Source organism: Pogoniulus pusillus, chromosome 17 (genome assembly GCF_015220805.1).
Source record: "Pogoniulus pusillus isolate bPogPus1 chromosome 17, bPogPus1.pri, whole genome shotgun sequence".
NCBI classification, from domain to species: Eukaryota; Metazoa; Chordata; class Aves; order Piciformes; family Lybiidae; genus Pogoniulus; species Pogoniulus pusillus.
This window is the reverse complement of record NC_087280.1, coordinates 9,841,509-9,866,996: the sequence shown is the minus strand read 5'-3', so window position 1 is coordinate 9,866,996 and position 25,488 is coordinate 9,841,509. Positions and strand designations below refer to the sequence as shown.

The 25,488-nt window shown below is 36.0% G+C and overlaps 2 protein-coding genes across 2 annotated transcripts in view; both read left to right on the top strand.

The window, feature by feature from the left end:
* Positions 1–6,983, top strand: part of LOC135182943 (protein unc-13 homolog A-like) — a 51,237-nt gene extending 44,254 nt beyond the window's left edge. The window contains exon 8 of the mRNA XM_064157592.1: positions 6,696–6,983. Coding sequence (XP_064013662.1) covers positions 6,696–6,740 — 45 coding nt within the window. The 3' untranslated portion in view covers positions 6,741–6,983. The remainder of the gene's footprint in view (positions 1–6,695) is intronic.
* A 2,448-nt stretch (positions 6,984–9,431) lies between these two features.
* The window catches only part of UNC13C (unc-13 homolog C), a 142,101-nt gene continuing 126,044 nt past the window's right edge, over positions 9,432–25,488 (top strand). The window contains exons 1-2 of the mRNA XM_064157581.1: positions 9,432–12,570; positions 25,217–25,239. Of these exons, the coding sequence (XP_064013651.1) occupies positions 9,603–12,570; positions 25,217–25,239 (2,991 nt within the window). The 5' untranslated portion in view covers positions 9,432–9,602. The remainder of the gene's footprint in view (positions 12,571–25,216; positions 25,240–25,488) is intronic.

The following is a 25,488-nucleotide window of genomic DNA, read 5'->3' as shown; positions in this document are numbered from 1 at the left end:
ACTTCTATTGTACTCTTTGGTGGTGGTAGATTTGAAACATCAGTTTGTTTAAGTGGAGTAGTAAGTAATTACTATGGCTAATAACCACAATAAGATTTGAATAATGAAACATGCATTCATCTGCTTCTTAACCGTAAATCTAATTAATGGAGTATTTATAGATTTCATTCATTTCAGCAGGACATAACAAATAGAATGGCTCATAATTATTTTTACAGCGATATATGAAAAATCAGAAATATTCATTTTACGACTATGTGTAAAATCTTTTATTCTGTAATTGTTCCATTTATAAATTGTACTTAATGAGGCATTGCATCCCAAGATTACATTGCTAGCAAGAGGAAGGAATGCAGAAAGTGACAGCAACAAGCAATAAGATTTAAGTATTACAAGAAGTGGTTGTATGCTTTTAACTGCTTCCTTTTATTCAAAGTATCCTTAATGGACTTTTGAAGTAAATAAGAGAATTACAGGCTTCTCTGTCACAAATTTGTCAGCTATTACCAGAAAGTCTAAAGTTATGTTTATTTTTATACAGGAAACATACATAATTTACTGCCTGAAAACTCAGTGTTTTGTGTGGCATCTCAGTGCCGCTGTTTCCTAAGATTAAAGAGGAAAATAATATACCTATGGCTTTTACACTTTTGTACCTGTGTTTTGTGAAACTTTTATACATAGATCATGTGTTTACTTTGTATGTAGAGTGGTTTTGGGAGATCGTTCTGGATTTACTTCTGTGGCTCTTCATGTGTTACACTTCTAAGTTCATCTTCAATATATGTAAGGCTGAATGTGGCCTTTCAGACCCTGTAAAATCAGTTAGCATTTGTAAAAACACCCATTGTATTCTGTGCAGGGTAATTTACTCACTGCATGCATAGTGATAATCCTTTCTGCTATTTGAATCCTAGTAAACAAACAGCTGACTCCTACTGTTTAGGTATTAATTGGGTATATAAATAATACTTTTCACAGAAAACAGTGATGTGCTTCTTATTATCTGGTAGAGCATCCTTAAATAATCATGAATGATAACTGTTACGGATCTGTTTAGCAGATTCATTACCAAAAGTGATCAGCTGTTGATGAAAGCACTACTGAAAGAAAGAGCTTTACAGTTGCTTCTCTGTGTCATGTCAAACTGATAAACAAAAGGTTAGGTGAAACATGGCCCTACCAAGCAAGAGACACTATCAGTGTCATCCTGTGGCCACTAGTGCACCTGCCAGCTCTCACGATGCGCTGCCTGTGTTGTTTCTGTGAGCAAGGTTTCTCAATAAGCCTCTTTCACTATATCTGTGAAGCAGAGGGGCTGCCTTCCACGCAGGAGGGCTGTGGCTATTGCAGCGAATACCGCATTCAGAAGCAGTAGCAGGAGAAAACAGCAACGAGGGAAGTTACCAGCACAAGAAACACCAGGATGACTACTGTTCTCTCATGTTGATGTTGCGTTTAAGCAGGAGTAGGACACTGACTCCCATTTTGCTATTAGAGAGGAGAAATAAAGCTGAGCTGCAGAATGAATTAGTAGTGAACACCGTGATTACTCTTAGCTGTTAGCACAAGTTGTAGGAGGGGGGAAGAAACCAGGAGAGGGAGGAATTAAAAAAATCTTCAGTGCTGCCTAGGGAATACAGTGGAATTTAGAGCAGATACCGTTGCGGACTAACAGCATGCCTGATTGCACTTGAGTTGAATCACTGAGAAGCAGCCTCTTGTTGTACCGATTTTTAAGGCTGAAGGAAGAATGGCAAAATAGTAGTGGAATTATGTCCAGTATTTCTGCATAAATGGAAACTATTATAAAGATGGTGGTATGTAATTTGTTTTTTATTTTTAAGAAGAATTTGATCCAGGTATGTATCTTCCTCTTTGTATTTTTGTATCTTGTCTACATACATTATCTGTTTCCTTTGTTTCCTTATTTTCATTCTGAATGCACCTCCCACTGCTCTAGTTAATGCAATGCATTGATTTGTAACTGATTTGTTTTCTAATCCTATGTTGATGAAACTCAGGGCTTGTGGGCTTAAGAATCAACATTTTATTAGAAAGTGAAGGGTTTATTTTGTAATGTTTGTAAGTCCACAGTATAAGTTGAGCAAGATAGCATATACACAGTGAGTTGTAGCATTGGTATAAAAAGATAAATAATATAGGTGTCCTCGATTTTCAGCATGTATTTGTATGTTTTGTTTATATCTGCCAGACTTTTTTTCCTAGTTCATGATAGGATTAGTAATAAATAGAGCTTTACAGATGCTTGTATTTCTAGGTCTTGATTAATCTTCAAGATGAACACCCCTCAGCTTTCTTTTGAGGAGGCAGCTTGCTAAGAATACATGCTTGATTCCGTTACACAGCAAAGCCTATGTGTTAGAACACCCTCTCTCATGTACTCTCCCCCAGTCCACAACCTAAACCAAACACCCCATAGCTGTTTAATACTTTTTTGTCTGTCCTTTTAGTTTCAAGAAGACAATGATAGTATTTTGCTTTCTGCAGTTCCAGAGGTCAAGTAATAGTAGCTGAAACTAATTTCTTACTATGAGATTGATGGTTTGTTTTGCTATAAAGGAAGAGTTATGGAGATATAAAAATATGACAGTATTCATTAACCCCCAACTTTATTCAGTCACCTGGCTCTGATTGCATTTTTGTCTCATTAATATTTTCTTTCAGCTGACTGCTGATTGTATGTAATCAGTGAAATAGAACATCCAGCTATGTGCCCTTAAACTAAGGACGCTAATAGTTCTCTTATAAAGGGGACATTTAGGAAAAATGTGTTTAAAACATGTAAGGCATTAAAAATAATACTCAGCTGATTGTTTCATGGTCCTGAAATATCTTAAAACATTCTGTTGCATTTCTAATTTGAATGCAGCCTGACATTAAGTAGATTTTAATTTATTTTTCCTTTTTGTTAATAATGTGTTGATATAAAAAGGGTTAATGACACTTTCAGCATCTTAATACTAACGTTAACCCTTGACTGACGAGAATGTGCCTTAAAAGCATATATTGATGTTACATTATTTAATTGCTTTCTTATGTGAAAACAAACTGATTATGAAGTTGTCATTATTTTTCACAGTGCTTGTTTCCTGAATGAAGCTGTCAGTGGTTATATAAAGTAGATGCCTTTATTTAGTGTAATAGAGAACTATGATTTGGCAATGGAAGACATACGATTACTTGATATATCTAAGTGTTCTAAAAATCAATGCTAATTCTTACCATCCTGTTGAGTCTAAAAGCATTAAAGAGTGAAAAGCAGTAGGTAATGCTAAAACATGTTTCGTGTATCAGAAATGACTTTTGTAAAGCATGGTATAATAGAAATTAAGGTTAGCTGTCATTTCAGAGGTCTTTCATGTAGAAAGAAGTCAATGCAAGAAAAGTGATTTCCAACCCCCCACCCCCCCATGGAATTGAAATGACCTGAAGAGAGTTGTATAAAAGTTTTGTGTCATTATACTGTTTGCTTGATCCTGCAGTGATGTCAGAACACTATCACGATGGCTATATATTACTGTGGAAACACTTGGGAAATCATAGGTGGAGTACTGGGATTCCAGAGTATTATCAAGGAGGAGAAAACTGATAGCTGAGACTATCTCCCAATTCATTAAAATACCAAGCAGAATTGAAAATTCTGAATTTCCTTTGACCTGCAGTTTTGTGAAAATCTAGGAAGAATGAAGTAATATATTAGATTCTAGTCTCTCTTAAGACCATTGCAGAAAACAGACTCTGAAGCATATAAATTCTTTGGCACTTAAGAAAGTTCTTGTGCAGGCTTTGTTTTCTCATCTGTGTCAATTAAGTTGATAACTCTGAAGAGGAGTTTCCTACTTCGGAAAGACAGAAAAGATCTCTAGAATATCTGCATTATACAGGGTGATGTAGTGCACACATGGTCACTGACTCCATGGAGGTCTCTGTATGAAAGACACCTAATTCAGTGCAGAGAATTTTCTATCCCATGGCCTAGGCTAGTTCAATTAGACAATTAACATTCTATACCTGGAAGAAAATGTAGGGATTTAAACAATATTTTCTGATGGAATTACTATAGAGGTGTTTTGAAGTTGCTAAAAAGTTTGAAATGCTGGTATGAAACCCGACTTTGGATGTACACTCTGTCCTGGAAATATAACCTCTGCATATGTGTTATGCTTCAGTATAAATTAAATTTCAGCCTGTAATGCTCTGATGAAAACTTACTAAAAATACAGACAAAGTTACAGACAGAGCTGAGATGTGGTCAAATGCATGTGGATACTTCCTATTTTTTAAAGACATTAAATAGATTCTCATTATTCTGGACTCTATACAGTAAATCTCTTGTATATTTGTAGTAATATGATGTAACAGCATACTTGGTAGTACAACTCACACTTAGAAGGTAATCTACCTGATACTGACTTAGTAATATGGTTATCTCCATATTGTCAGTAAATAACTTTTCTCTCTCCAGGTTTCTGTTCTATACATTTGTTTCTAAATACATAATGTTCCAAACATTTTCAATTTTATTAGTGAATTAGTTAAAAAATTGGTTGGAAATTTTAGCCTTGGAATTGCTCTAACAAGAATTCTCAGAGAGATATGCAAGTATTATGAAGACACATCATGTGTAGTGTAACATAGAAAGTAAGAAAAGTTCTGACAAAATAAGAATCTGTAGTATTTGCAATTCACAGCTGTCCTCCACAGTAATTGAGGAGAGAGGGTGCTTTTGACTCCACAAATCCTCTTTCTCCATAGTGGTCATAGCAGTAGGGGAGCAGTGAAGATTACTTTTCAGAGTAATTACTCATCCTAGGTATGTGGAATTTACATTGTCTTCTAAGCTGTTCTGAAGACAGTATATTTCTATATATTGCAGAGTAGTTTAATTGCAAATAACTGTTAAAACAATGGGTTAATTCACTAATATTCAAAGCTCTATATATGCTTTCTATCTGAGACACTGTTCTAAATCACAATGAGCCAAACTTAGCTTTAAGCTTGCACTGCTTTCATCTGTTGTTATCCTTAAACTTGATGAAATTGTATGCTGAAAGAACAGATAAGTCAGTTAACAGCTGTGAATGGCTGATCTTGCAGTATGACTGTTAAGTATTGAGCTAGGATTCCATAATGTACTTGAGTGTACATTAAAGCTCTTCAGGACAGCAATAGGCTGTGGGATAAAATATCAGCAGATGGTAGTTTCTTTAGACAGGGGCTTGAAACAGAAGTTTGGTGTTAATTGTGTTGATAGCATTTCTCATAAATGGAAAAGCAGCATGTTTAATAGTGGCTAGATATGTGGATGGCAAGATCTATAAAGACACACCACCAGGTAAATAAGCAGGTACAGGGAGCTTTACAAATTGTAACAGTGGACAATAGGAGCAGCTTTCTAGTCAAAAGGAGAGAGTGCTGATAGCGCTCCACTCTTTCATGTGGATGGTGGAGGGGGTGATAGGATAGGGCAAAACTCTGCTGGTGAGGACATAAGGAATTGCTGTAACAAAAACTGATTTCCCCAAATATAAAGCAGAACTACTTTCTTGCTGTTGTCCCTGCCTTGCCAGAGTTTGCAGACAGGTCATGTGCCCAGCACGTGCAGCATACAGCTGACCATCAGTTCTGAGAGACTGACCAGTAACACAGATTTTAGATGTCAATACTGAAGAATATAAGGAGAAATTAAGAGGACTATAAAGGAATTGATAACAGCTCCAAAACAGGTTCTTTTGAGTTAGGTCATCTGATGTGATTGCCAGTATGGCAATCCAGAGTGTACGTAGTCACCACACAGAGGTCACTGATGAATACAGTGATGTCACATTACTGCCAGGTGACCATAAGACTAGTGAAAGACCGCACCTGAGAAATTCTGTAGATCTAAATTCTTGTTATTCTGTTATTGGTTCCTTGCATTCTGGATGGCTGAGAATGGTTTTCTTAGCCTCATTTTCTGTGGCTGCAAAGTCAATTGTTTACGTTTTGTCATGTGTGATTAATTCTTTTCTGTGAAGCATTTTGCACATCGCAAGTTGATGTTGCTGCCTACAGGCAGCAGTGACTGCTTTGACAGTAATGCAGAGTGGTATCACTGCAGAAGAAGACACTTTGGTTTCATTTTGGTTTCCCTTGCTGTTTTGGTGTTGTGAACATGAGTTGCCATATGCCTTTTTACAGAGACACTTCAGTTTCACTTTCTTCCCTGTCTCTTGCCAATACATACAGTCCTCTTGTACTTGACGGGCAGTGTAATGGTAAACCAGAATTCTGGTTCTGCCTGATCCTTATTTTTCTGAAGGAACACTGCATCCACAAAGCTGCCTCTGAATGGAGAGGGCTGCTGCTCTGCAACTTCATTTACTGAGATCCAAACAGAAAGTTAGCAGTGATCTAGCAGTTCTCTTCAAACAAAATTACTTTTAAAAGATGATTCAGTCTTCTTTACTTATAAATATAGAGGGCTGGATTTGATAAAATTGATCAAAAATTGGGGAGTCCATGAGGATCTGGGGGTTCAGACATTTAACTACAGTACCTTTCCTGTTTAAAAAGCTAGCATTCTTTAACTGGCCCACTCTGCTTCCCTTCCACCTGACACATTAGTTTTAGATTTGGGAATAAGATCTTTTATATGTGATGCTTTCAAACGACAATTTTTGTTTTGACAGTCCTTGAAATCATTGAAATTGCCTGTTCACCGTCAAGTTGACTGACAGAGTCTGCATTCAGACATACTGCGGGTAACAGGTTGGAGGAGGTGTCATTGTGTGTGGTGTTTTTTTTTTAACAGAAGCAATCAAATAACACTTCCAATTTTTGTGCTCTGTAAACTTATAACTTGAAGTTGGTACTCCGCAGCTCAATTCCCTACCCTTGACTCTGTGTTCAACATATTCATTGATGTAAATCAATTTATATGATAACGCAAAGTGAAAATAAAAAATGGAGTCATGACAGTTTATTGGGAGACATGGATGAAACCAGAAAATTGCCAAATGACACCTTACAGCTCATTCAGATAATGACCAGGGCTATTGCATCTCAAAAGACTCTACACCAATTTAAAATAGTGAGAACAATCCTATGCAAATATTTACAAAGAGAAATGGGTGAGACCTGTAATGACTTGAGCTTTGTTCCAGGTGTGCATATACAATTTTAGAAAATGAGTGTTTGGCAGAGCAATGATGGGTTGTGAACTGAAGAAAAGACCTTGTGACTAATGCAGCTGATAGAATGGAGCTCACAGGGGAGAACACAAATCTGCTCCATTTAGCAGATCTCTGTGTATTTGTACAGTGCAGCTTTTAATACAGAATTAACAGAAACTGGGTTTAACTAAAGCATAGGTTAAGGATTGACTGAAATACATATGGTTGACAATGAAATCAAGATTCTTTTACAAAGAATGAAACCTTATTTGAAATAAATGGAAAAGTTCAAGATTCTAGTGATAGCTTCGTTATTTTTTGGTGTTTTGAAGGCTAATATGGTAGAGAAGCATTTTAGATTGTTTGTATGTTTGTGATTTGAAGTCTTTTCAATGAGATGAGTTCAAAGTCATCTGAGTGAAGTTTATATAAGAGGACACTTAAAAAGCTGTCATTGTGTGGGCAGAGGAGGCAAGCAGTCACACTTTAAATCTTGTTCAATAAATGTTTCTAAACATTCAAGGTAAGAACTGAGTGGTTAACAAGTGTTTCTACATCTAGAAATATGCCTTTGAGGAGTGTCCCTGAATGGCTCCTTACTCTACTAATAATATGTGGAAGCAAAGGCTGCCTTCGGTTCTAATGAAAGCTTTGTAATATTCTGAGAGATGCTACTTTACATGCCTTGAAAATTGCATGCAATGGCATCAAGCATTCTTTTCCTTGTAAGCATTGCTTGCTCTTAATTCACTCTTAATACTCTGACCTCTGGCATAAGCCTGGAAGAAAACAAAATAACAAGGGCTATATGGAGGCATATATAATAAAAATGTGGGCATATATGTTGAAAGTGTGATTCATGCTCCACCTTTTATAAAATGGCAGGCAGCAACTTTGGGAACGATGAAGAATGTTGTCTTTTCTTGTTCTGCTTGCTTTTGGGCTGCATCCCAGTTCTGTTCAAAGTGGAAAAGAAATGTCTTTTTACAGGATTCTGGAAACCAAGCAGGTTTTAACCACCTTTGCTTGGGCTCTGTACAGCATACTGCATTCTGCTGCTGCAGTATGAGTCAATAATCAGCATTTATTATTGACTGCAAGTATAACAGTAAAGTCTGTGAAGTCAAAACTCTGTAATGAAAAGACCAGATTTTGAGGTGTGTGAGTGGACCATAATGTTTTACGCAGTGCCATGCTGTTTGCAGGTAAGGATGGCGGTTCATATCTTCCACTCCACTTTAGACATCATAGAGCAAATTTTAACCCTTCATATACCCTGTCTTTAAATTTCTTATTCTGCCAAAGAATTTTCAGTTGGTTTAGAAACTGAAATAGCTGTTTTAAGAACTACTTTTTTGTTGGATTTTTTTTCTGAGCTATTTTTCTTGATTTTATTCTCCCAATTTATAAGATTGAGAACTGCTTGATGTGTTATAAAGAGAAGTATATTTATATGTTTAAATGCATTGATCTTCCAGATACCTCATGAAATCTTTTCCTATTCTTACATGTTGTAGCTCATATTGCATTCCTGTTGTAACAGCACTTGGTTTTGTCCTGAGACTTGTAAATCATATTTGTTTCTCCCTCTCCTCCTCATTTTGTTTTTTCTGTGACTGTCCTGGCTTACCATAACATGTGTTTAAGTCTGTTATAAAAAGAAACAATCTATTTCTCAAATCATAGCTGTGTGCATAATTGAATCTCAACGTAGAACAATACCTCATGGATGCAGTGCACAGAATCCTACCTTGCTCAGAAAGATGAACCAAGAGACCTTTCTAATTCTCTTTTGCTTGCTAGTAACAACTTGTTCCCCTGTAGTTTTTTCACCTCTGCTGTATATCATGTGGATCTAAATGGAAATGTTATTACTAAGAAAGAAAGACAGCATTAATACCAAATGTCTAGAGCCAGAGAACTGAGCTGGACAAAGAAGCCCATAAATAATAGCTTATTAATTTATATTAAAAATATTTGCCTAGAACTGCTTTCAGCTTCAATTGTTCATGAAAAATTCTATTCAGGCAATTATGGGGGAGGTATAACAAACTGCCTAACTCTTCCATATTTCTATTGTAACCCAGTTAAAACAATGTTAGTATTATTGAATGCTAAGTTTCGAAGCCATTGTAATGTAATTCCCTCCTTTTTAGACACTTCAAGAAGCCATGTGCAGCAGAGTGAGATTTTGGAAGACGTACAAAACCTCTCCAGGATTTTGTTTCAAACAAGCAGATGTCTGATTTTTTAAAAAAATTGTTTTGCTTTTCTTACTGTCAAATACCAAATACCAGACCATCAATAATTTATACATCTGTGGTCTCTAATGAAATACATGCTGATGATCCTGTTGGAGATACAAATACTTGTTTGGATCCAAAATTGTGTTTTGTGGAAACAGCTTAATATATATTACACTCCATGGTTTCTGCCCTCTTGAAGAGCCTGATTTCATCTTACATATATAAGATTTGCAAAGGAATGTTTACAAAGAAATCAGGAAATAGTACAAAAAGGAAAGAGAGTTGTCAGAGCAAAAAGGAACAAGATTTAACTCACGTTGGACACACTAAGAATCCAAAATTTTCCAATACTTTAAAAAGCACTGTTAAAAAGATTGCAAAGTGCCCATCTGCTCGCAACTTGTCAACTGAAGAAGAGGAAAGTAATAGAGAATTTTCACTTTCTCCAACATTCAGTTACAGAGTTGCTATTGCCAATGGACTGCAAAAGCATATTTTTGTAACCAACAATAATAATGAAGATATAGTTCAAGATCTGTCTTCCAATGATAGTTCATATTCTGAGTCATTGAATGAAGCAAAAAGTAGCAGCAAAATAAACGAATACTCATCACACACAATGCCTGTGAGACGCAACAGAAAAAGCTTAAGCAGCCTTGCACCATCTGATGGAAGTTCAGATGGAGAACGCACTTTACACACTCTGAAGCTGGGAGCTTTACGAAAACTAAGGAAGTGGAAGAAGAGCCAAGAATGTGTCTCATCAGATTCGGAACTAAGTACATGGAAGAAAACATGGGGCTTAAGAAGCAAGTCTCTAGACAGAACTGGTCGTCACCAGAAATCAAGTACTCTTGAACCTGGCTTCAGTTCGACAGGTTGCATTAGCCAGACCCATGATGTTATGGAAATGATCTTTAAAGAGCTTCAGGGAATAAGTCAAATTGAGACAGAACTCTCTGAATTAAGAGGGCATGTTAATGCTCTGAAACAATCAATTGATGAAATTTCGAGTAGTGTGGAGGTTGTCCAGAATGAAATTGAACAATTGCGAACTGGATTTGTACAGTCCAGAAGAGAAACTCGGGACATACACGACTACATTAAGCAGATAGGCCATCCAGGAAACAAAGCAAGTCTTAGGTTTCTAAATGTGCCTGAAGAGAGGCTTGAAAAGACTGAAAACGTAGTTTACAAAATCTTAACAGATAAAATGGGCTTCTCAGAGGCACAAAGCACTATTAAAATTGAATTTGCCCAAAGACTGGGACAACAAAGAGACTGTCCAAATGCAAAGCCAAGACCTATTCTTGTTTACTTTGAGTCATCACAACAGAGAGACTTAATTTTAAAAAAGTCTTATAAACTTAAGGGAACTGGCATTGGAATTTCTACAGATATATTTTCCCATGACATAAAAGACAGAAAAGAAAGGGGACTACCTTCCTCTCAGACATACGAGAGTATGGATATGAAGCTTTTAACTGTGGAGACAAAAGCTAAATTGCATGACTGGGAGTCACCTGACAGCGATAAAGACTTGGAATCAGATATAAATAAGAACAGTTATGCAAAGATATCTAAATCAGCATTTCAAATAAAAACAAGCAGTACGAAAGGGAGCATCGAGTCTCCAAATACTAAAGACCTGAACAGAGCGGCTAATGACAGCACCTTTTCAAACAGGAGAAGTTATGGCAGTCAGTCACCGGAACTTGACAACACGGACAAACAATCCAAGACCTATTATTCAGACATGACTCCATTGTGGCATTTACAGAATGACTTTGCCACGCCAAAACTGAGCCGTTCAGAGTCAGATTTCTCAAAATTGTGCCAGTCCTACTCTGAGGATTTTTCGGAAAATCAGTATTTTAGCAGAGCAAATGGCAGTTCGTTATTGTCTTCCTCTGATCGAGAACTGTGGCAGCGAAGGCCAGATGATTCTACAAACTGGTATAGCAGTTCCCAAGAACAGACTTTTAGTCAAGATATGCAGCAGTATCCAGGGCAAGATGAAGCAGGGAACACAGAAACTGTTGACAGTCAAGTAAGCAATGGAGTGGTATGTGCACCTGGAGACAGAAGCCGCTATAGTGATTCCCAGCTTTCTTTACATGATGATCTTTCCCCTTGGAAAGACTGGAATCAGTTGGAAGAAGGGACAGATTTGGGCCTAGACTTATCCTCTACACAGGAAGTTTTTGTGTATGATATGAGCAGCCCTTCAGATCAACAGACAGATTTTGGAAAGTGCCAGAATTCTGACTTCCAGTATGATACTGAAAGCTATGACTATACACTTGATGGTACTTCTCCATCGTGTCCAGGCCTTGATAGCGAAACACAAAGTCAGTGGACAGGTCAATATGATGATTATCAAGAAACAAATTCAGTGTCCTCTTACCAGAATCAAAACAGAATGCCTGCAATGTACCGAAGTCAGAGTGAGTTACCAAGTGACAACTCAGAAGAAGCAGCCCCTAAATCGTGGCATAGCCGACTAAGCATTGATCTTTCAGATAAGACTTTCAGCTTTCCTAAATTTGGACCTACACTTCAGCGTGCTAAATCAGCTTTAGAAGTAGTATGGAATAAAAGTACGCAGAGTTTAAGTGGATATGAAGACAGTGGATCATCTTTCATGGGGAGGTTTAGAACTTTATCTCAGTCTACTGCAAATGAATCAAGTACAACACTCGATTCTGATGTTTATGCTGAGCCTTATTGCTACAAAGCAGATTATGAGGAAGACTCTATTGAACCACCTGGTGAAAATGAAACAGACTATGTAGAAGTAATGGAACAAGTGCTTGCTAAATTAGAGAATAGAACTAACAGTAGTGAAACCAGTGAGCAGGTCCAAGAATACGAAGTGGAGCAGCCTTCATATGAAACTCTATATGCAATACTACCAGAGGAACAGTATGACACACAGTTTGACAGTGTGGTCACTGAAGAGATGTTGGAAGTTGAAAGTCACGTGGCTGCTGACATAGAAGTAAGGGAAGATGAAAACCAGAATGTCCCAGAGATGCCTTCTGAAACTCCAAAGAAAAAAAGAATACGACCATCATTTAAAGAAGCTGCTTTAAAAGCATACAAGAAACAAATGAGTGATTTGGAAGAAAAGATCCTTGCTGGAGGTAATAGTATTTTAATATTGTTGTTTAAGTAATCCATTGCTTTTTCTTGAGCTAGGCATTAATTTCTGTGTGATACCTAATCCTGCTTCCATTGACTTTGGTGACAAAACTTCTGATTATTTTTTATATTTCTGGTGAAATAGTCCCAATGAGGTCAAAAGGCTAAAATTTTGCATGCTTCTCTTGAAAGAATTTTCTGAGTATGTTTAGTCAAACATGTTTGTAGGCGATTGCGTTGTTTTGAGTTTCAGAACTTGAAAATTAAATATCACAGGATTTAGATTTTATTAAAAGAAATAAGCAGTGCACCATTCTTGGGGTATGGTTTTGGTTTGGGGTTTTAACTTCCTAAAAGTGTTCACAGGAGTAATCCAAAGTGTTCAGATGTTGCACTGCTTTCATTAACAGTTTTCAAGGCATGGTTGTTTCTGCATCCTGAGAATCAGTGCTCTGCATCCTGTAGTCAGTCTCCAGAAAAGGGAAGAGAAGGTTGTGGAGAGGAAAGAGAAGATTGAATTGTAAATGGTAGCATCCGTATATGAAATGGCATTAGAAATTAATTTAATTTACAGATTTATTAATCATATTTGTCCTCTATGTTAACAGACCTCAAAGCAGACAATCATATAAATGCCTATGCTGATACACAAATGTGGTGATTTTCAATATTAGTCTACACTATAATGTTAATCTTATAATATTGCATGTGCATTTAATAGGGCGCACATAATTACGGTAGCTAGCCAGATAGTAATTGTCACCTTTACTGAATCTTTGCTTTTTTATCTTCCTGGCAAAAATAATCATCTGATACATTCATTTTAAAGATGAAGAATTGTGCCTTTAGCCAAGGATTGTGTTTAGTAGTAATCAGTATCCAAGGCCTGAGCTACTCTGAAGTTTCTTTTTTCTACAGACAAATACTTTTACAATAGATGCGTTGTCAGGTTGAAAGTGTTCACAAGCAATTAAATACTGCTAATACAAAAGTGTTTAGTCAGTTTTTACATTGAAATAATGACATGAGGTTATAGGTTTGCAGATATTTTTCTGCAGTTGTGTTAGACAACAGATGGCATATTTATGAAGGAGGAGACAACAACAGTTAGTGTTTTTTCATGTCTTTTTAATTATTTTTATGAGGCATGGAAGAGGGGAACAACAATCATTTTTATTGCACGACAATGACCAGGTACAATGAAAAGGTTTAAGGAACTGATTGGAACATACAGGGAGGACACAAAGTAATGAAACCTAAATTGATTCCACTATTTAAAGTTTGTGATTTTGTATATACTGCTAGATAATATAAACTGTTAGAAAATGAGAACTAATTTGATGTTGCATCTCGTGCAGTTAGTTCTGTGAACTAAGTGTATTTGTTCTTTCAACCCAGCAGGTGAAAAGCTCTTTCAGTCTCTTAGTTTCTCAACATTTTTTGTTTCTGAATTACTGAATCTTTTCTTGTACTCTATTAAAAGAGACACCATCTGACACCAAGACCAGTTTATGAAAAGGTGTTATTAGGTGAAGTCTATGGGGCAAAAAGTGCTTCTGCTAAGGTGTCGTACTGGGACACTTGGTTTTGTTTCCACTGAAAGATAAGGGGATACAGCAAGAGGCTAAAGGGAGTTTATAGTTGAACTGCTGCAACAACTCTTCCTTCAGATTATTCTGAAAGCAGTCTGCATTGACTCTTGAGTAGCAGTTCTGTTTTATCTTCACACTGTTTTCTACACCTACAGAGAGGATGTGTTTGAGTCGGGGATTCTGCTTCAGCAGTCACTGTGGTTTGTTGCAGCCATAGCATACCTGACAATACTTACTAATGGATGTCTCTCATGTTTTATATATAATGTATGAATGTTTTATATATAATGTATGAATACTTAGTTACAGGAAATACCTGCAGAACACCTAACAATATTTCAGACTTTTCAAAATGTATTTCCTACCTGGAGTAGTCTACTGAAAGAATAGGCTACCCAAAACACTTCTGCTGCTGAGTGACATGAAGTCTTACTGGAGTAAAATCTTTCTTGATCTTGCTTTCAGTGAGGTGATTGATATTATAGGCAGTCTGTTCACAGATAATGAAATTCAAATGAAATTCTAAGAGGGATTCTTCATCCTTGGAGATATTTGAAAGTCCTGTGAACATGATCCTAGTCAGTCTGCTCAAGGTGACCCTGCTTGAACAGGGTTCTTAGACAAGATGGCCTCCACTATTCCATGATAAGGAATAGTAAGTTTTGTGTGAAGGTTTTGAAGAAGGATGTCCTCCTAATGTCAGTTTGTCCTCTAAAAAATCCGATGCTTGAGTTTCATTTATTACTTATATTGCACAACAGCTTTGAATTAGTATAGGAAACAACATTTCCTAAGTCACTTCTCAGAGGAGTTTTACAAGGCACACAAAATATACAGCTTGTAGTCTCTCTGTTTTCATGGCCTGCCCTCTTCTTGTGTATGGGTAGACTCATGCATGTCCTGAGAATTCTTAATTTATCACTTAAGTAAATAGTAGTTTGGGGTATTATGGCTTCTTTCTAATATTTTCAGGAGCAGTAATAACTGTGGTTTACACGACTTTTATGTATGAGTTGAGTTTTTTACTCCTATAACCAATTCACAGTCACCTTCCTGCTTCTTATTTGTGGATGGAAAAGTACACATTGCCGATCAAGTTCCTTGAATTAATCTTCATTATACAACCAAAGTTGATGCTTGCTGTTTAATGAATTGTGTCATCTCTCTGTGTAGGCAGAAGCAGGTAGGTAGCAATCCAGACAACCAGAGACATAGCCAGATAATACAGTAGTTTTATTTCTCCAATTTAGTACAGAAGGAAGGTTTAGAATGCCATTATTTTCATTCTAGAAACACATGAGGTAAGGTCATAAATAATGTATTAGCGTGCAAGAGCCCCATCCAATAGTTCTATTCTCTGTGACTAGCTGGAGAGAAAAAATACACTATGGGCTGATTGCTTATGTATTATTTATTACAATGCGTTTTTGGAGACACAGTGGAATGAAAGCAATAGACAGGAGACATGAGCAATACATGAGTAGTTCATGGATCTAAAGTTTTGTAAGGCCATAGAAGCAACGTGCTTCTCCTTGTGTATTAATGGAAGGATTTATGGCTTTTTAGGAAAATACCAGTTTGTTTCTTTGCATACTGTAATCAAGAATAACTCTTGCCCTTTTATTTAATCTTCATATAATCACTTGTTATTTTCCATCTTTCTTTTATGTCTTCTTTCATCCCATCCCTATCTTGTTATCTTTTACGTGTACCTTCGAATAACCATAATTCTCTCTCCTGGTGCAACTGTCAATTTGGATAAGCTTCTGGAGTTGCATGCACTCATCTCAGTTGCTTTTAAAGACAGCATAGACTCTGTGAGTGGTAGTTTATAGGCAATAGGTTTTTGATGTAGTTGGTCATTTGGTGACTGGTCAGATTTTTAAAAGCCTTTGGTATGAATTTTCTACCACAGGCTAACCTATAGATTGGTTATGGTATCAAGATGCATAAACTCATCTTACTTCATAGATACATGTAGCGCTAAGTTAGATTACAGGGGCTAGGGATGGGAGTTGCCTCTCTAGCAGTGGATGAAAGTGGGGTTTCTATTATTTTCTGGAAAGGTTTTGTATTATGTGTAGTAGTATCTGACCGAAGAACAGAGCTTAGAGACCAATATCAGTACAGCCTTATTTTGTATATGCCTAAAAGAGGAAATGTAATGGTAAGATTTAAAACCAGAGGAACTAGTAACTACTTGCACTCCTCTTGCAGTGTGATCGTTGACTCCCTATTAAGAAAAGCTATCAGCAAAATACTAATGCATATTTCAAATTCTGTCTATTCAAACTGTGGTGTGTTTGTTTTTTTTAACAAGTATTTATTTTCTTTGTTTGAAAGCTTTTTTGGCATTTTATAATAACTGTTTGCTGGAACTGCCTGAGTCAGCTGTATTTTCCCAGAGTGTAGCCCTCAGAGGTTAATCTAACCTTGTCTTACGGTTCTTAGGCTTTCGTTTCCTTTCTGTCTTGCCACCATTGTATTTGTCTTTAATACACTTGTATAGATGCACAGTTATTAGTAACTAATAACTATAGTTAATAGCATTATACCAGTCTTGTCATGTTTAATATAAATAATGGATTTGGACTTGAAAAGTTCAGTGCTGTGGCCCAGCTGAAAAGCAATTGGTCCAGTAGTGTTTAGTAAATGAGTCAGTCATTTTATAGCTGTTCAAGTGGAAACACAATAAATAAATCCATTACCTTGGTCACAACAATTGCATATTGGTTGGTGGTGACTGTAATGGAGAAACAAAAAGTCTATGAAGATAAATTGCTTTTAAATATTCAGTCTACATTAGCTGTATTGGGAAATAGGCTTTAAGAAAAGACTACTGTTTGTTGAAAGCGAAATGAAAAGTACATATATATCCCATCTTATTTCTTAATTGCTTGAAGTAACTGTGTTGACTGACTAAAATAGAGCATCTATATTTGCATGTATTATACCAAATCAAGCTACTCATTTCTTCATTGACTGGTAGGAACAACTGATGTCAGTCAGTTTTGTTCATACCACAGTATAAAAGAGGTTGTTGGTAACAGGCATCTTTTCCCCTTTTTAGTCAGTGTGCCATTGTTGTTACAGAAGCAAGTTTGCTGTCTTGCAGGAATTCTTTGGGATATGTAAGATCCCTGTGTTGTCATTACAGTTTCATTTCTTCAAGTATTATGTTGTTAAAACATTAAACACAAACTTAAGCTTATCATGGCACTATTGATGGCTTGGGTGTAAGTATCACCTTAGGCTGTAATACTGCACCTCTTTGAAAAATGGATAGTAACTAAATAAATTGAAGGTCAACACTTTTAATTTACTCAGTAACTCTTACTGAATCAGTATGTCTTTCATCAAGAAAATGTGTCACAGACAAACTTGAGTAACAGTCTGGGAATCAAAGAAAAAAGATCTATTGTTATCAAATGCCCTTTTACCAGAATGCCTGTACCTATTCTTTAGTTATAAAAATCCCAAACCAACAAACAAACCAAATCAACCACAGACACCCTGTCCCCCAAACCAAAAACACACCACCAAAAAAAACCCAACCACAACCCCCACAAACCCCTCACATGCTTAGTGAGGTTTAGTGGAAATACTCTGTATTTTGGCTGCTTATTAATAACAAACAAAAAGCCCAGAAACTCCAAACTACCTCAAAAGTTCTGGTTGGAGGATGAGACCAGGGACAATGGTTTTAAAGCAGAGCAGGGTAAATTTAGGCAGGACATTAGGAATAAACTCTTTACTATGAGGATGGTGAGACATCGGGACAGGTAGCCCTGGGAATGTGTGGATGCTTCATCCCTGTAAGTGTTCAAGACCAGGCTGGATGCACCTCTGAGCAATCTAGTCTGCTGGCAGGTACCCCTGCACATGGCAGGGTGGTTGGAACTAGATGATATGTAAGGCCCTATTCAACTCAAGGCATTCTATGATTATATAATTATGGTTTTTTTTTAAGGAAAAAATAATTCAGTAAAACTGCAATTTTCCTTTTAAAAAGAAGTCTCTGCTACTTATGAGAACTGGAGACTATCAGTTTTTTCACTGACTTCAAAAATTAATGTAGATTGATTAATATTCATGCTGCTCTTTTTGTGCTTAAACAGATTTTAAACTAAAACTGCTAGAGCTAAGAGAAAATCTGAGCATATATGTCAGTTTTGAGTACTTAGTTGCACTGGTTCTGCTATTGGAATGAACAAAAATCAATATTTTATCACCAAGGTTGAGAAAGACTTTTTTTTTTTTTTTTTTGGTGGGAACAGATTTAAATCCTTTTCTTGAGATCATTGTATTTTAGAAAATAGAAGTAACACTGCATTCCCTATCTTACAGATAAAAGAAATCTCATTAAAGCAACTAGCTGGAAAAAAAAATCTAGACAAGCATTTAAAAAATGTAATTACTTGGAAAACATGAGTTCATAAATATGCTCAAATCTTCCTCTGATCTATTGGGAAAATAGAATATTGCAATGAAACATGAAACTAAATTGATTCTCTGTTTCGCTGCCAAAGTGAAATTCTGACTACTTTCATGGGACAGATGCCAGACCTTTTCTTTATGCACATTTTCCAGGTGATCAGTGGAGCACCTACACAATTGTGTCTCCCTGGGACTCTAAATAAGAGAAAATATCGCAAATGTCTCCAGTTCCTGCTGATGCAAAATTACTGTTGGAACTGATGGAACTTTGTCAGCTGTGAGAATTGTCTTCTTGATCAGTAGAGTATTCTTAAGATAGCTTGCATGGTCAGAAGTTTTGGCGAACATGAAAATCAAGACAAGGTTAATGGACAGATAAATGCAACTAGGAAAAACAAGTGTTTAAGATAGGAAAGGCTATTCTGCTTTCACTAAACAAGTAGTAGTAAAGAGCAGCTCCTGACTGACAGGTTAGTAGTTTCTCTGGAGGTCAACACTGAAACTAGTTGTTTTGCCACATCACATCTGAGTTTCCAAATGCAACTTTTTGACTTCTGTTCCTCTTGAGCACTGAGGTTTCTTGATCACCGCTGATGTCAAATTGAGTGGTTGTTTGCCTGGATTTCTTTGGAAGAAACACAGTGGTACTTCAGCTTGTAAAGCAGACCATGACATAGTGATCCAAGTTAAATATTTTGTGGCACTGTTGGCTGTGTGATATGAAAGACTTTCAATAATCAGTTATTTCTTTGCTGTCCCAGTCTGTTCCATTAGTTGGTTCCATTTACAATGACCATTTGTATCAAAAAAGATAAAACATGCTTTTTTTATGCTTTACAGATAAATGTGTGCTTTACTATTCTGATGTGTTTTAGGGTTGCAGTAGAGTCTATTTTACTCCCTACTATCACTCTAATGAGCTGGAGATGGTCAAGAAAGCTCAGTCTTCAAAGGGGGTGTAGATTTTTTGAGACCACCAGAAATTAAGAAGCACTATTATCATGCCATGTTCCATAATAAAATAGTCAATAATTTCTTAATTTAGAGGTAAGTTTTGGAAGTTGGTAGAAGTAACTAGGTGCTGTTAAAAGACAGCAGAAAACAGGAGCTATTAGAAGTCTAATGGAACCCAATTTCCAAACAACAGAGATGTTTTTAAAGCATGTCCTCTTGTTTCAGATTTGCAGAGCAGTTTATTACAAAGGCACAAATGCAGTTTTTATCTTAAGCAAGCTGACCTCCTATTTTGGCTCCCAATCTATCCACTAGTGATTTTTCTACATCACTGCTAGTAAAGTGCTAGCAGCAATTCTTCTCTTTCTCCTGTCAACCAAGCTTTATTCAAGTTTGACCTTCTCTTTGTCAGACAAGCATCGCTCATCTCTTATGGTGTGCTAGCTTTAATATTATCTTTCAAGCATTATATAGTATATCTTCCTAGAACATGCTTCAGCAACCCAACATCCTTTAGGCTCACATGCACAGTAGTATTCTGCTCTGTAGTGAAAATATTAGCTTCTGGGTACAGCATTTATTATTTTAGCGTGTCTTAGTTTGTGTCACTGTTTTGGTCAGACAATCTGTTTGTTTAATATGCTGCTTTTATTTGACCCTGGTGTTTATCCCTTTATTTCCTTCTCTTAACAATGCATACATTAGAATTGTCCATCTTGTGCTATAAACTACTTCTAGCTATGAGTACTTTATAAGTTATTTCCATGAACAGCTGTATTGTTACCTAGTTCCAGCAAGTATGATGTCTAAAGGTTTTGATTCTAGGAGAGATATAATTATCAGGCAGTTTGATGTTCTTGCAACTGTTTTTCAGAATTACAGATTCAAATGGTAGTTTGGGGGAATAATGAACTTTAAATGTTTTTCCAATTTAGTGTTATACAGTTATGCACACTTACAAGAGTGGGACATGAAGGAAATTGATTTTCCCATTTTAATCCTAGTGTTTTGTAAGAGTTTAGATTTTTATGACCTTGTTACAGTTTTTGTGCTGTGGTAGGGAGGTGGTGAACTCCTTTTTTGCAGTCATTAAATAGAGAAGTGTACTAGGATGGTGCTCTGCTGTTTAGGGAAAAAAAAAACAGAATGGAAATAATGACACAGGACTTGAAGGATGCTTATGACTGGAGAAGGGAAAAATAATCTCCTGACCCTCTGATGTAGTTGTCTCTGCTGACTGATGAGACTATTGTCCAGTCGTATTTCTGGTGGTATCATAAGCTACAAAAGCAAAGATCTGTCTTCACTTCTTTATCTTCCTTGCTAGTTTATCTTTCATGCTGTAAGAATGTCTTCAGCATCCTTGAAAGATGTTTTTTTTTTCTAGAAGGTTTGGGTATAGAAGCTATTAATCTTGGTATGATAAATTCCTGTCTTGTGTGGTAAGTTACAGGTGGCAGTGTTGTTATTAAAAATGGGTAAATCAGACCACATATTAACTTGAAAGCAGTTGGTAGTGTGAAGTTTAACCTTTATAAGGTCTGTTAGTTTTCAGAATGAATTTGAGTAGTAATTATGCAGCATTAATAAACAGTTTCTGGAAATTTTATTTAGCCTTCTCAGAAACTTTAAGGTGTTATGCAAACAAAAAGTAATTTCAGGGGTTATTTGAGGGGACTGAAAAAATGCCAAATCAGCCTCCTTTCCTCCACCCCCTTCATCTGGGGGATAATTTACCTCAGTGGATATTTATGAACCATTTTCAACAAAAGCCAGGATCTAGCAGGTGTACTGAATGTTAACAGCCTTTTTAATATCTGGGACTTCTCACGAATGGAACTTTGAAAGATTATTTTTGAGTAATGGATGCTTTTAATTTCATGTTTACCTAAAAATCTATGTCTGTTTGTGTGAGGCTTGTGAAGTTGTAGTGAAGAAGGAGGATCAAAGATAAGTGATGAAGATTGGTATGGACCTGGGGGAAACATTCTTGCTAAACAGGGAGACTTTAAAATATGGTTTGATAAATATTTTTTAATGTTTTCCTGTCCTTCCTAAACTTTTTTTTTTGTTCTGTCATTAGCTCTTAAGAATTTTGCATAGAAAATGAGATTGGAGTTTTTTTGAGAACTGTGATATGACAACTGATCATCATGTTTTCCTTGCTGCAATTAATTATTTGCTACTCTTTCTTCTGTTAATTGTTCTATAAATTTAAATGAACAACAGAAACCTTGTAGCACCACAATGTCCTTAACTAAGTTAAAATATTATTTTTCATTCTTTTACCAGTTACCTAGTTAAATAGAACTGAGTTTGAAATTATCATACTTCATAAAAAAGAGGGGGGGGATTTTCCTTTTGCTTTCAGTATCTCATATTTGTAAATAATTTTTTTGTTAGTACATAGCTAGATTACATCCTACTCTTCTTCATCACACGTGTATAATATGGAGTGCAGTAAGCTGAAATAGCAACAGTTATGGGGCAGTATCACCCCATGGACTTTTCCTCTAATCCTAGTAAAGCACAATTTGGTTATCTAAAATAGCATATAGTATAAAGGCATAATACTGTTCTGGTATTTTGTAATATAATGAATTTCACATGAGATAAAAATTCAAGGAGAAATAAACTAATTAAGATAAAATAGGATGTATCTCATAGATTTAATTAAGTGAACCAGTGTTCACACTGTTCTTAGTACGTTCTTAACTGGTTTAGGTTAGTTGTTTGCCATAGAGTGTGTGAGTAACAGAACTGAATTTGAAGAAAAGCTTTTTTAAAGTGAATCATTGTCATTCAGCAGTATGATCTGAGATGTCTAGCCTTGTGTCTCTGATATGAAAACACATTCAGTGCTCTATTACATAATCACAGTTCATTTCTCATCTACATCAAGGAATGTTGCTGTCTGTTCTAGTAACCTAACAACTACTGAAGTGAATTTCTCGGTGACTGTACATTTCCTCGTTTGATGCTTTCATACACTCAAAGACTTCCACAGGAGAAGCAATAAGCAATGATGTTTTTAAACTAATTTTGTCTCTGCAGATAAAAAAAAAGAGAGAGAGAGAGAGAGAGATATGCTTCCCAAATCTGAGTTTGGGAAATTTGCATCAGTTGTCTGATTTACACAGATTCTGTTGAGAAAAGAAGCCATTAGACTGGTGTGTTTAAAATTGCATTTCAGTAGCAACTATGAAGGGCAATGTAGATAAATCAAAGGCATAATATCTTTTTTCTCTTCCTAATTTTTGGTTGTCACTCTCCTTAAATTTAGGCAAAGTTAGGTTCCAGTAAAGGAAATGTAGTTAAATTAGATGATGCTGTCTGAAATTCAAGTGAGGTAAAGAAAATTTCATACGTCCATCTCTCATACTCTGAAAAACAAAATTCCATTTCATATGGAAGACAAGTCTCAACGTTTTTGGTTCTTTTTACTATATGACTTTGTAAACAACTTAAATGTAATTGATGTAAATCTTTAGGCAGATAGTGGCAAAGTACTTGGAAAATATTGAAAAGCACTTATTCCCCATAAATAATACTGAGATATTAATTAGCCCTTCTAGAAAGAAGGTGGAGGTTGCATGATGGTGAGGCTTCTTACCTCAAAGTCATATCCTACATAAAACTTTTCCTGAATCCACAAATTTCTCTTCACCTTTTATACTCTGCCTTTTTTAGCAGTTTGACAATTAACTCAGTCTCAGTCTCTCCTACTTAGATCCCTGTTGGTATCTCCTTTCTTGCCTTTCTTCTCGTTTGCATGTTCAGATACAGCTCCAGCACTTTGGTTTTAACTATTCCTCTTCATTTAGCACTCATAAGGGCACATCCCATTTTGTTTTCACAGCTAGTCCAGCTTACAGTCAAGTTACTTCTGCCTTTGCTCTTACCTTGCTTATGAAAATGCTGTAGTAAATTCATAGTGGAAAAGTAGGATCAAATGGATATCCAAGTGTTATTTATATGCTTGTTGAGAATGGTATCTGATGTTAGACAAATAAATTTTATAAATAAAACTGAAAAAAATTTAAAGACTACTTTTTGTAAATATACTTACATATAGTCAACTAAAACATCATAGCTTAATTTAGTCTGAAGCAAAATAAAAATTCTGGTACTCTAGTATTTCTGAAGACAAGGGGAAGTTTTGAAGAGAGTATCAGATAAAACACTTGAATTAATGTTTCCCAGACATAAAAATAACAATTGCTACTATGTCCGTTCTGCAGGAGAACTATGAAAAGTCTCAATTCACAGCAAGCAGATATTGGTGCACAGATATGCTTACTCTATTTACAATAAATTGTGGTATTTACTATTTGCAGTTGTTTTCCTTTAATAGAGCATAAGTATCTACAAATAAACTATATTTCATTATTTTAGGTATACTTATTAAGCATTGTTCACAATGGCTGTGAAGGAAAAACTAAGATCTGTAGCCAGATTTTGTGGCCTCTCAAAGGAGAGGCTGTTGTGTAGCTGGATTTTCTGTGGATTCAAATTTGGTGTTTTGACATTGCTTAATACTTAGTAGCTAAATTCTTATTAACCCTTTTTAATAATACAAAATTAATTCTAATCTGAGTGGTAAAATGCCTTTAGAAAACTTATCTCCATTTTCTAGTTTGCCCATTCTTGTGCATGTGTTTTGGTTTGATCACATAAGTAGCCTCTAAAATGAGTGATAGAACTGATCCTTCTAGTTCCCTGGATTGTCGCTGCTCTATTGTACGCACCTTTACATTTGCCAATATATACTTCAGATATGTGATATGAACAACATGGTGAATGTGATATTTCCTTAGATAAACTTGCTTAAAAATGAAATACAGTGTGTGTTTAAGGTGCCAGTGATCATTTTGTAGTGCACCTTATGTGGGATCTCCAAACAGCTGAAAGATACCTGAAATGATTTAAAAGGCCTGTAGGATGTGTATTCCACAGTGAGGAAAAGTGGAAAGATCAGTAAGGTGACAATTAAAACAATGTAGTTTCCCATGTGCACTGTACTGTGCAATAGTATATAAAGCAAATTTTGAACAAATTTTGAAGTGGACAAGGCAATACAATAAGGGTAGTTTTTCCTGTCAGCAAATATTTTCTACATGATACTATATGTGAATATATCACATTTTTGCATTAAGCAATTTATAATACAATGACTCTGTGTATATATATATATATATATATATATGTAAAAGTATATATATACTTCCACAATTGTAATTCTGTTGGCATTTTTGAAGTAAACTCTGTCCTGTGAATTGCTGTGTTAGAAAAGAACAGTTTGAGTTCAGTTTTCCTTTCATTTTCCTTGCAAATAGAGCTGCTTTCTTTTTTTTTTTAAACACTATTGAATATATTAATGTTTTTTAAAAGCTAAAATCATGTGGGGATGGGACACAGTGTTTAAATTATATGGTACCCACACAGTCTGGCATAAGTGGCAGGGGTTCTTATCTAATGAAAATATCTGTGTGCTTGTTCAAAATGTAGTAACAACGGTCTTGGCACGGATACAGCTAAGCACAGGTATTGCTTGGATTCTGCTCTGCATTAGCAGGTTAGAACAGTGACAGTTTTTTATAGCATGAGATATTTTCTCAGACTGCTTGTCTAACCTATATTCCCCTTCTTCCCAATTCTCTTTCAGATAGCGGTTCTGTGGATGAAAAGGTTTAAAATCACGTATTTATTATAGGGATCATGTATTTTGTTGATGTTTGTTTGTGACTTATTTGACCTGTTTGGTTCCTTCATTTTGGTTGTGAACTCTGCATGTTTTTCCCAGCTTTCCACTCTTTTGTTCTCCTTTGAGTGTGTTGCAAATGTGTTGCATTTATAAACAGGATAATCCTCAGTGTTGTGCTTATCATAATTGCCAACATAGGGGTCTGCTACTGTCAAACATGATATCTGGATTTT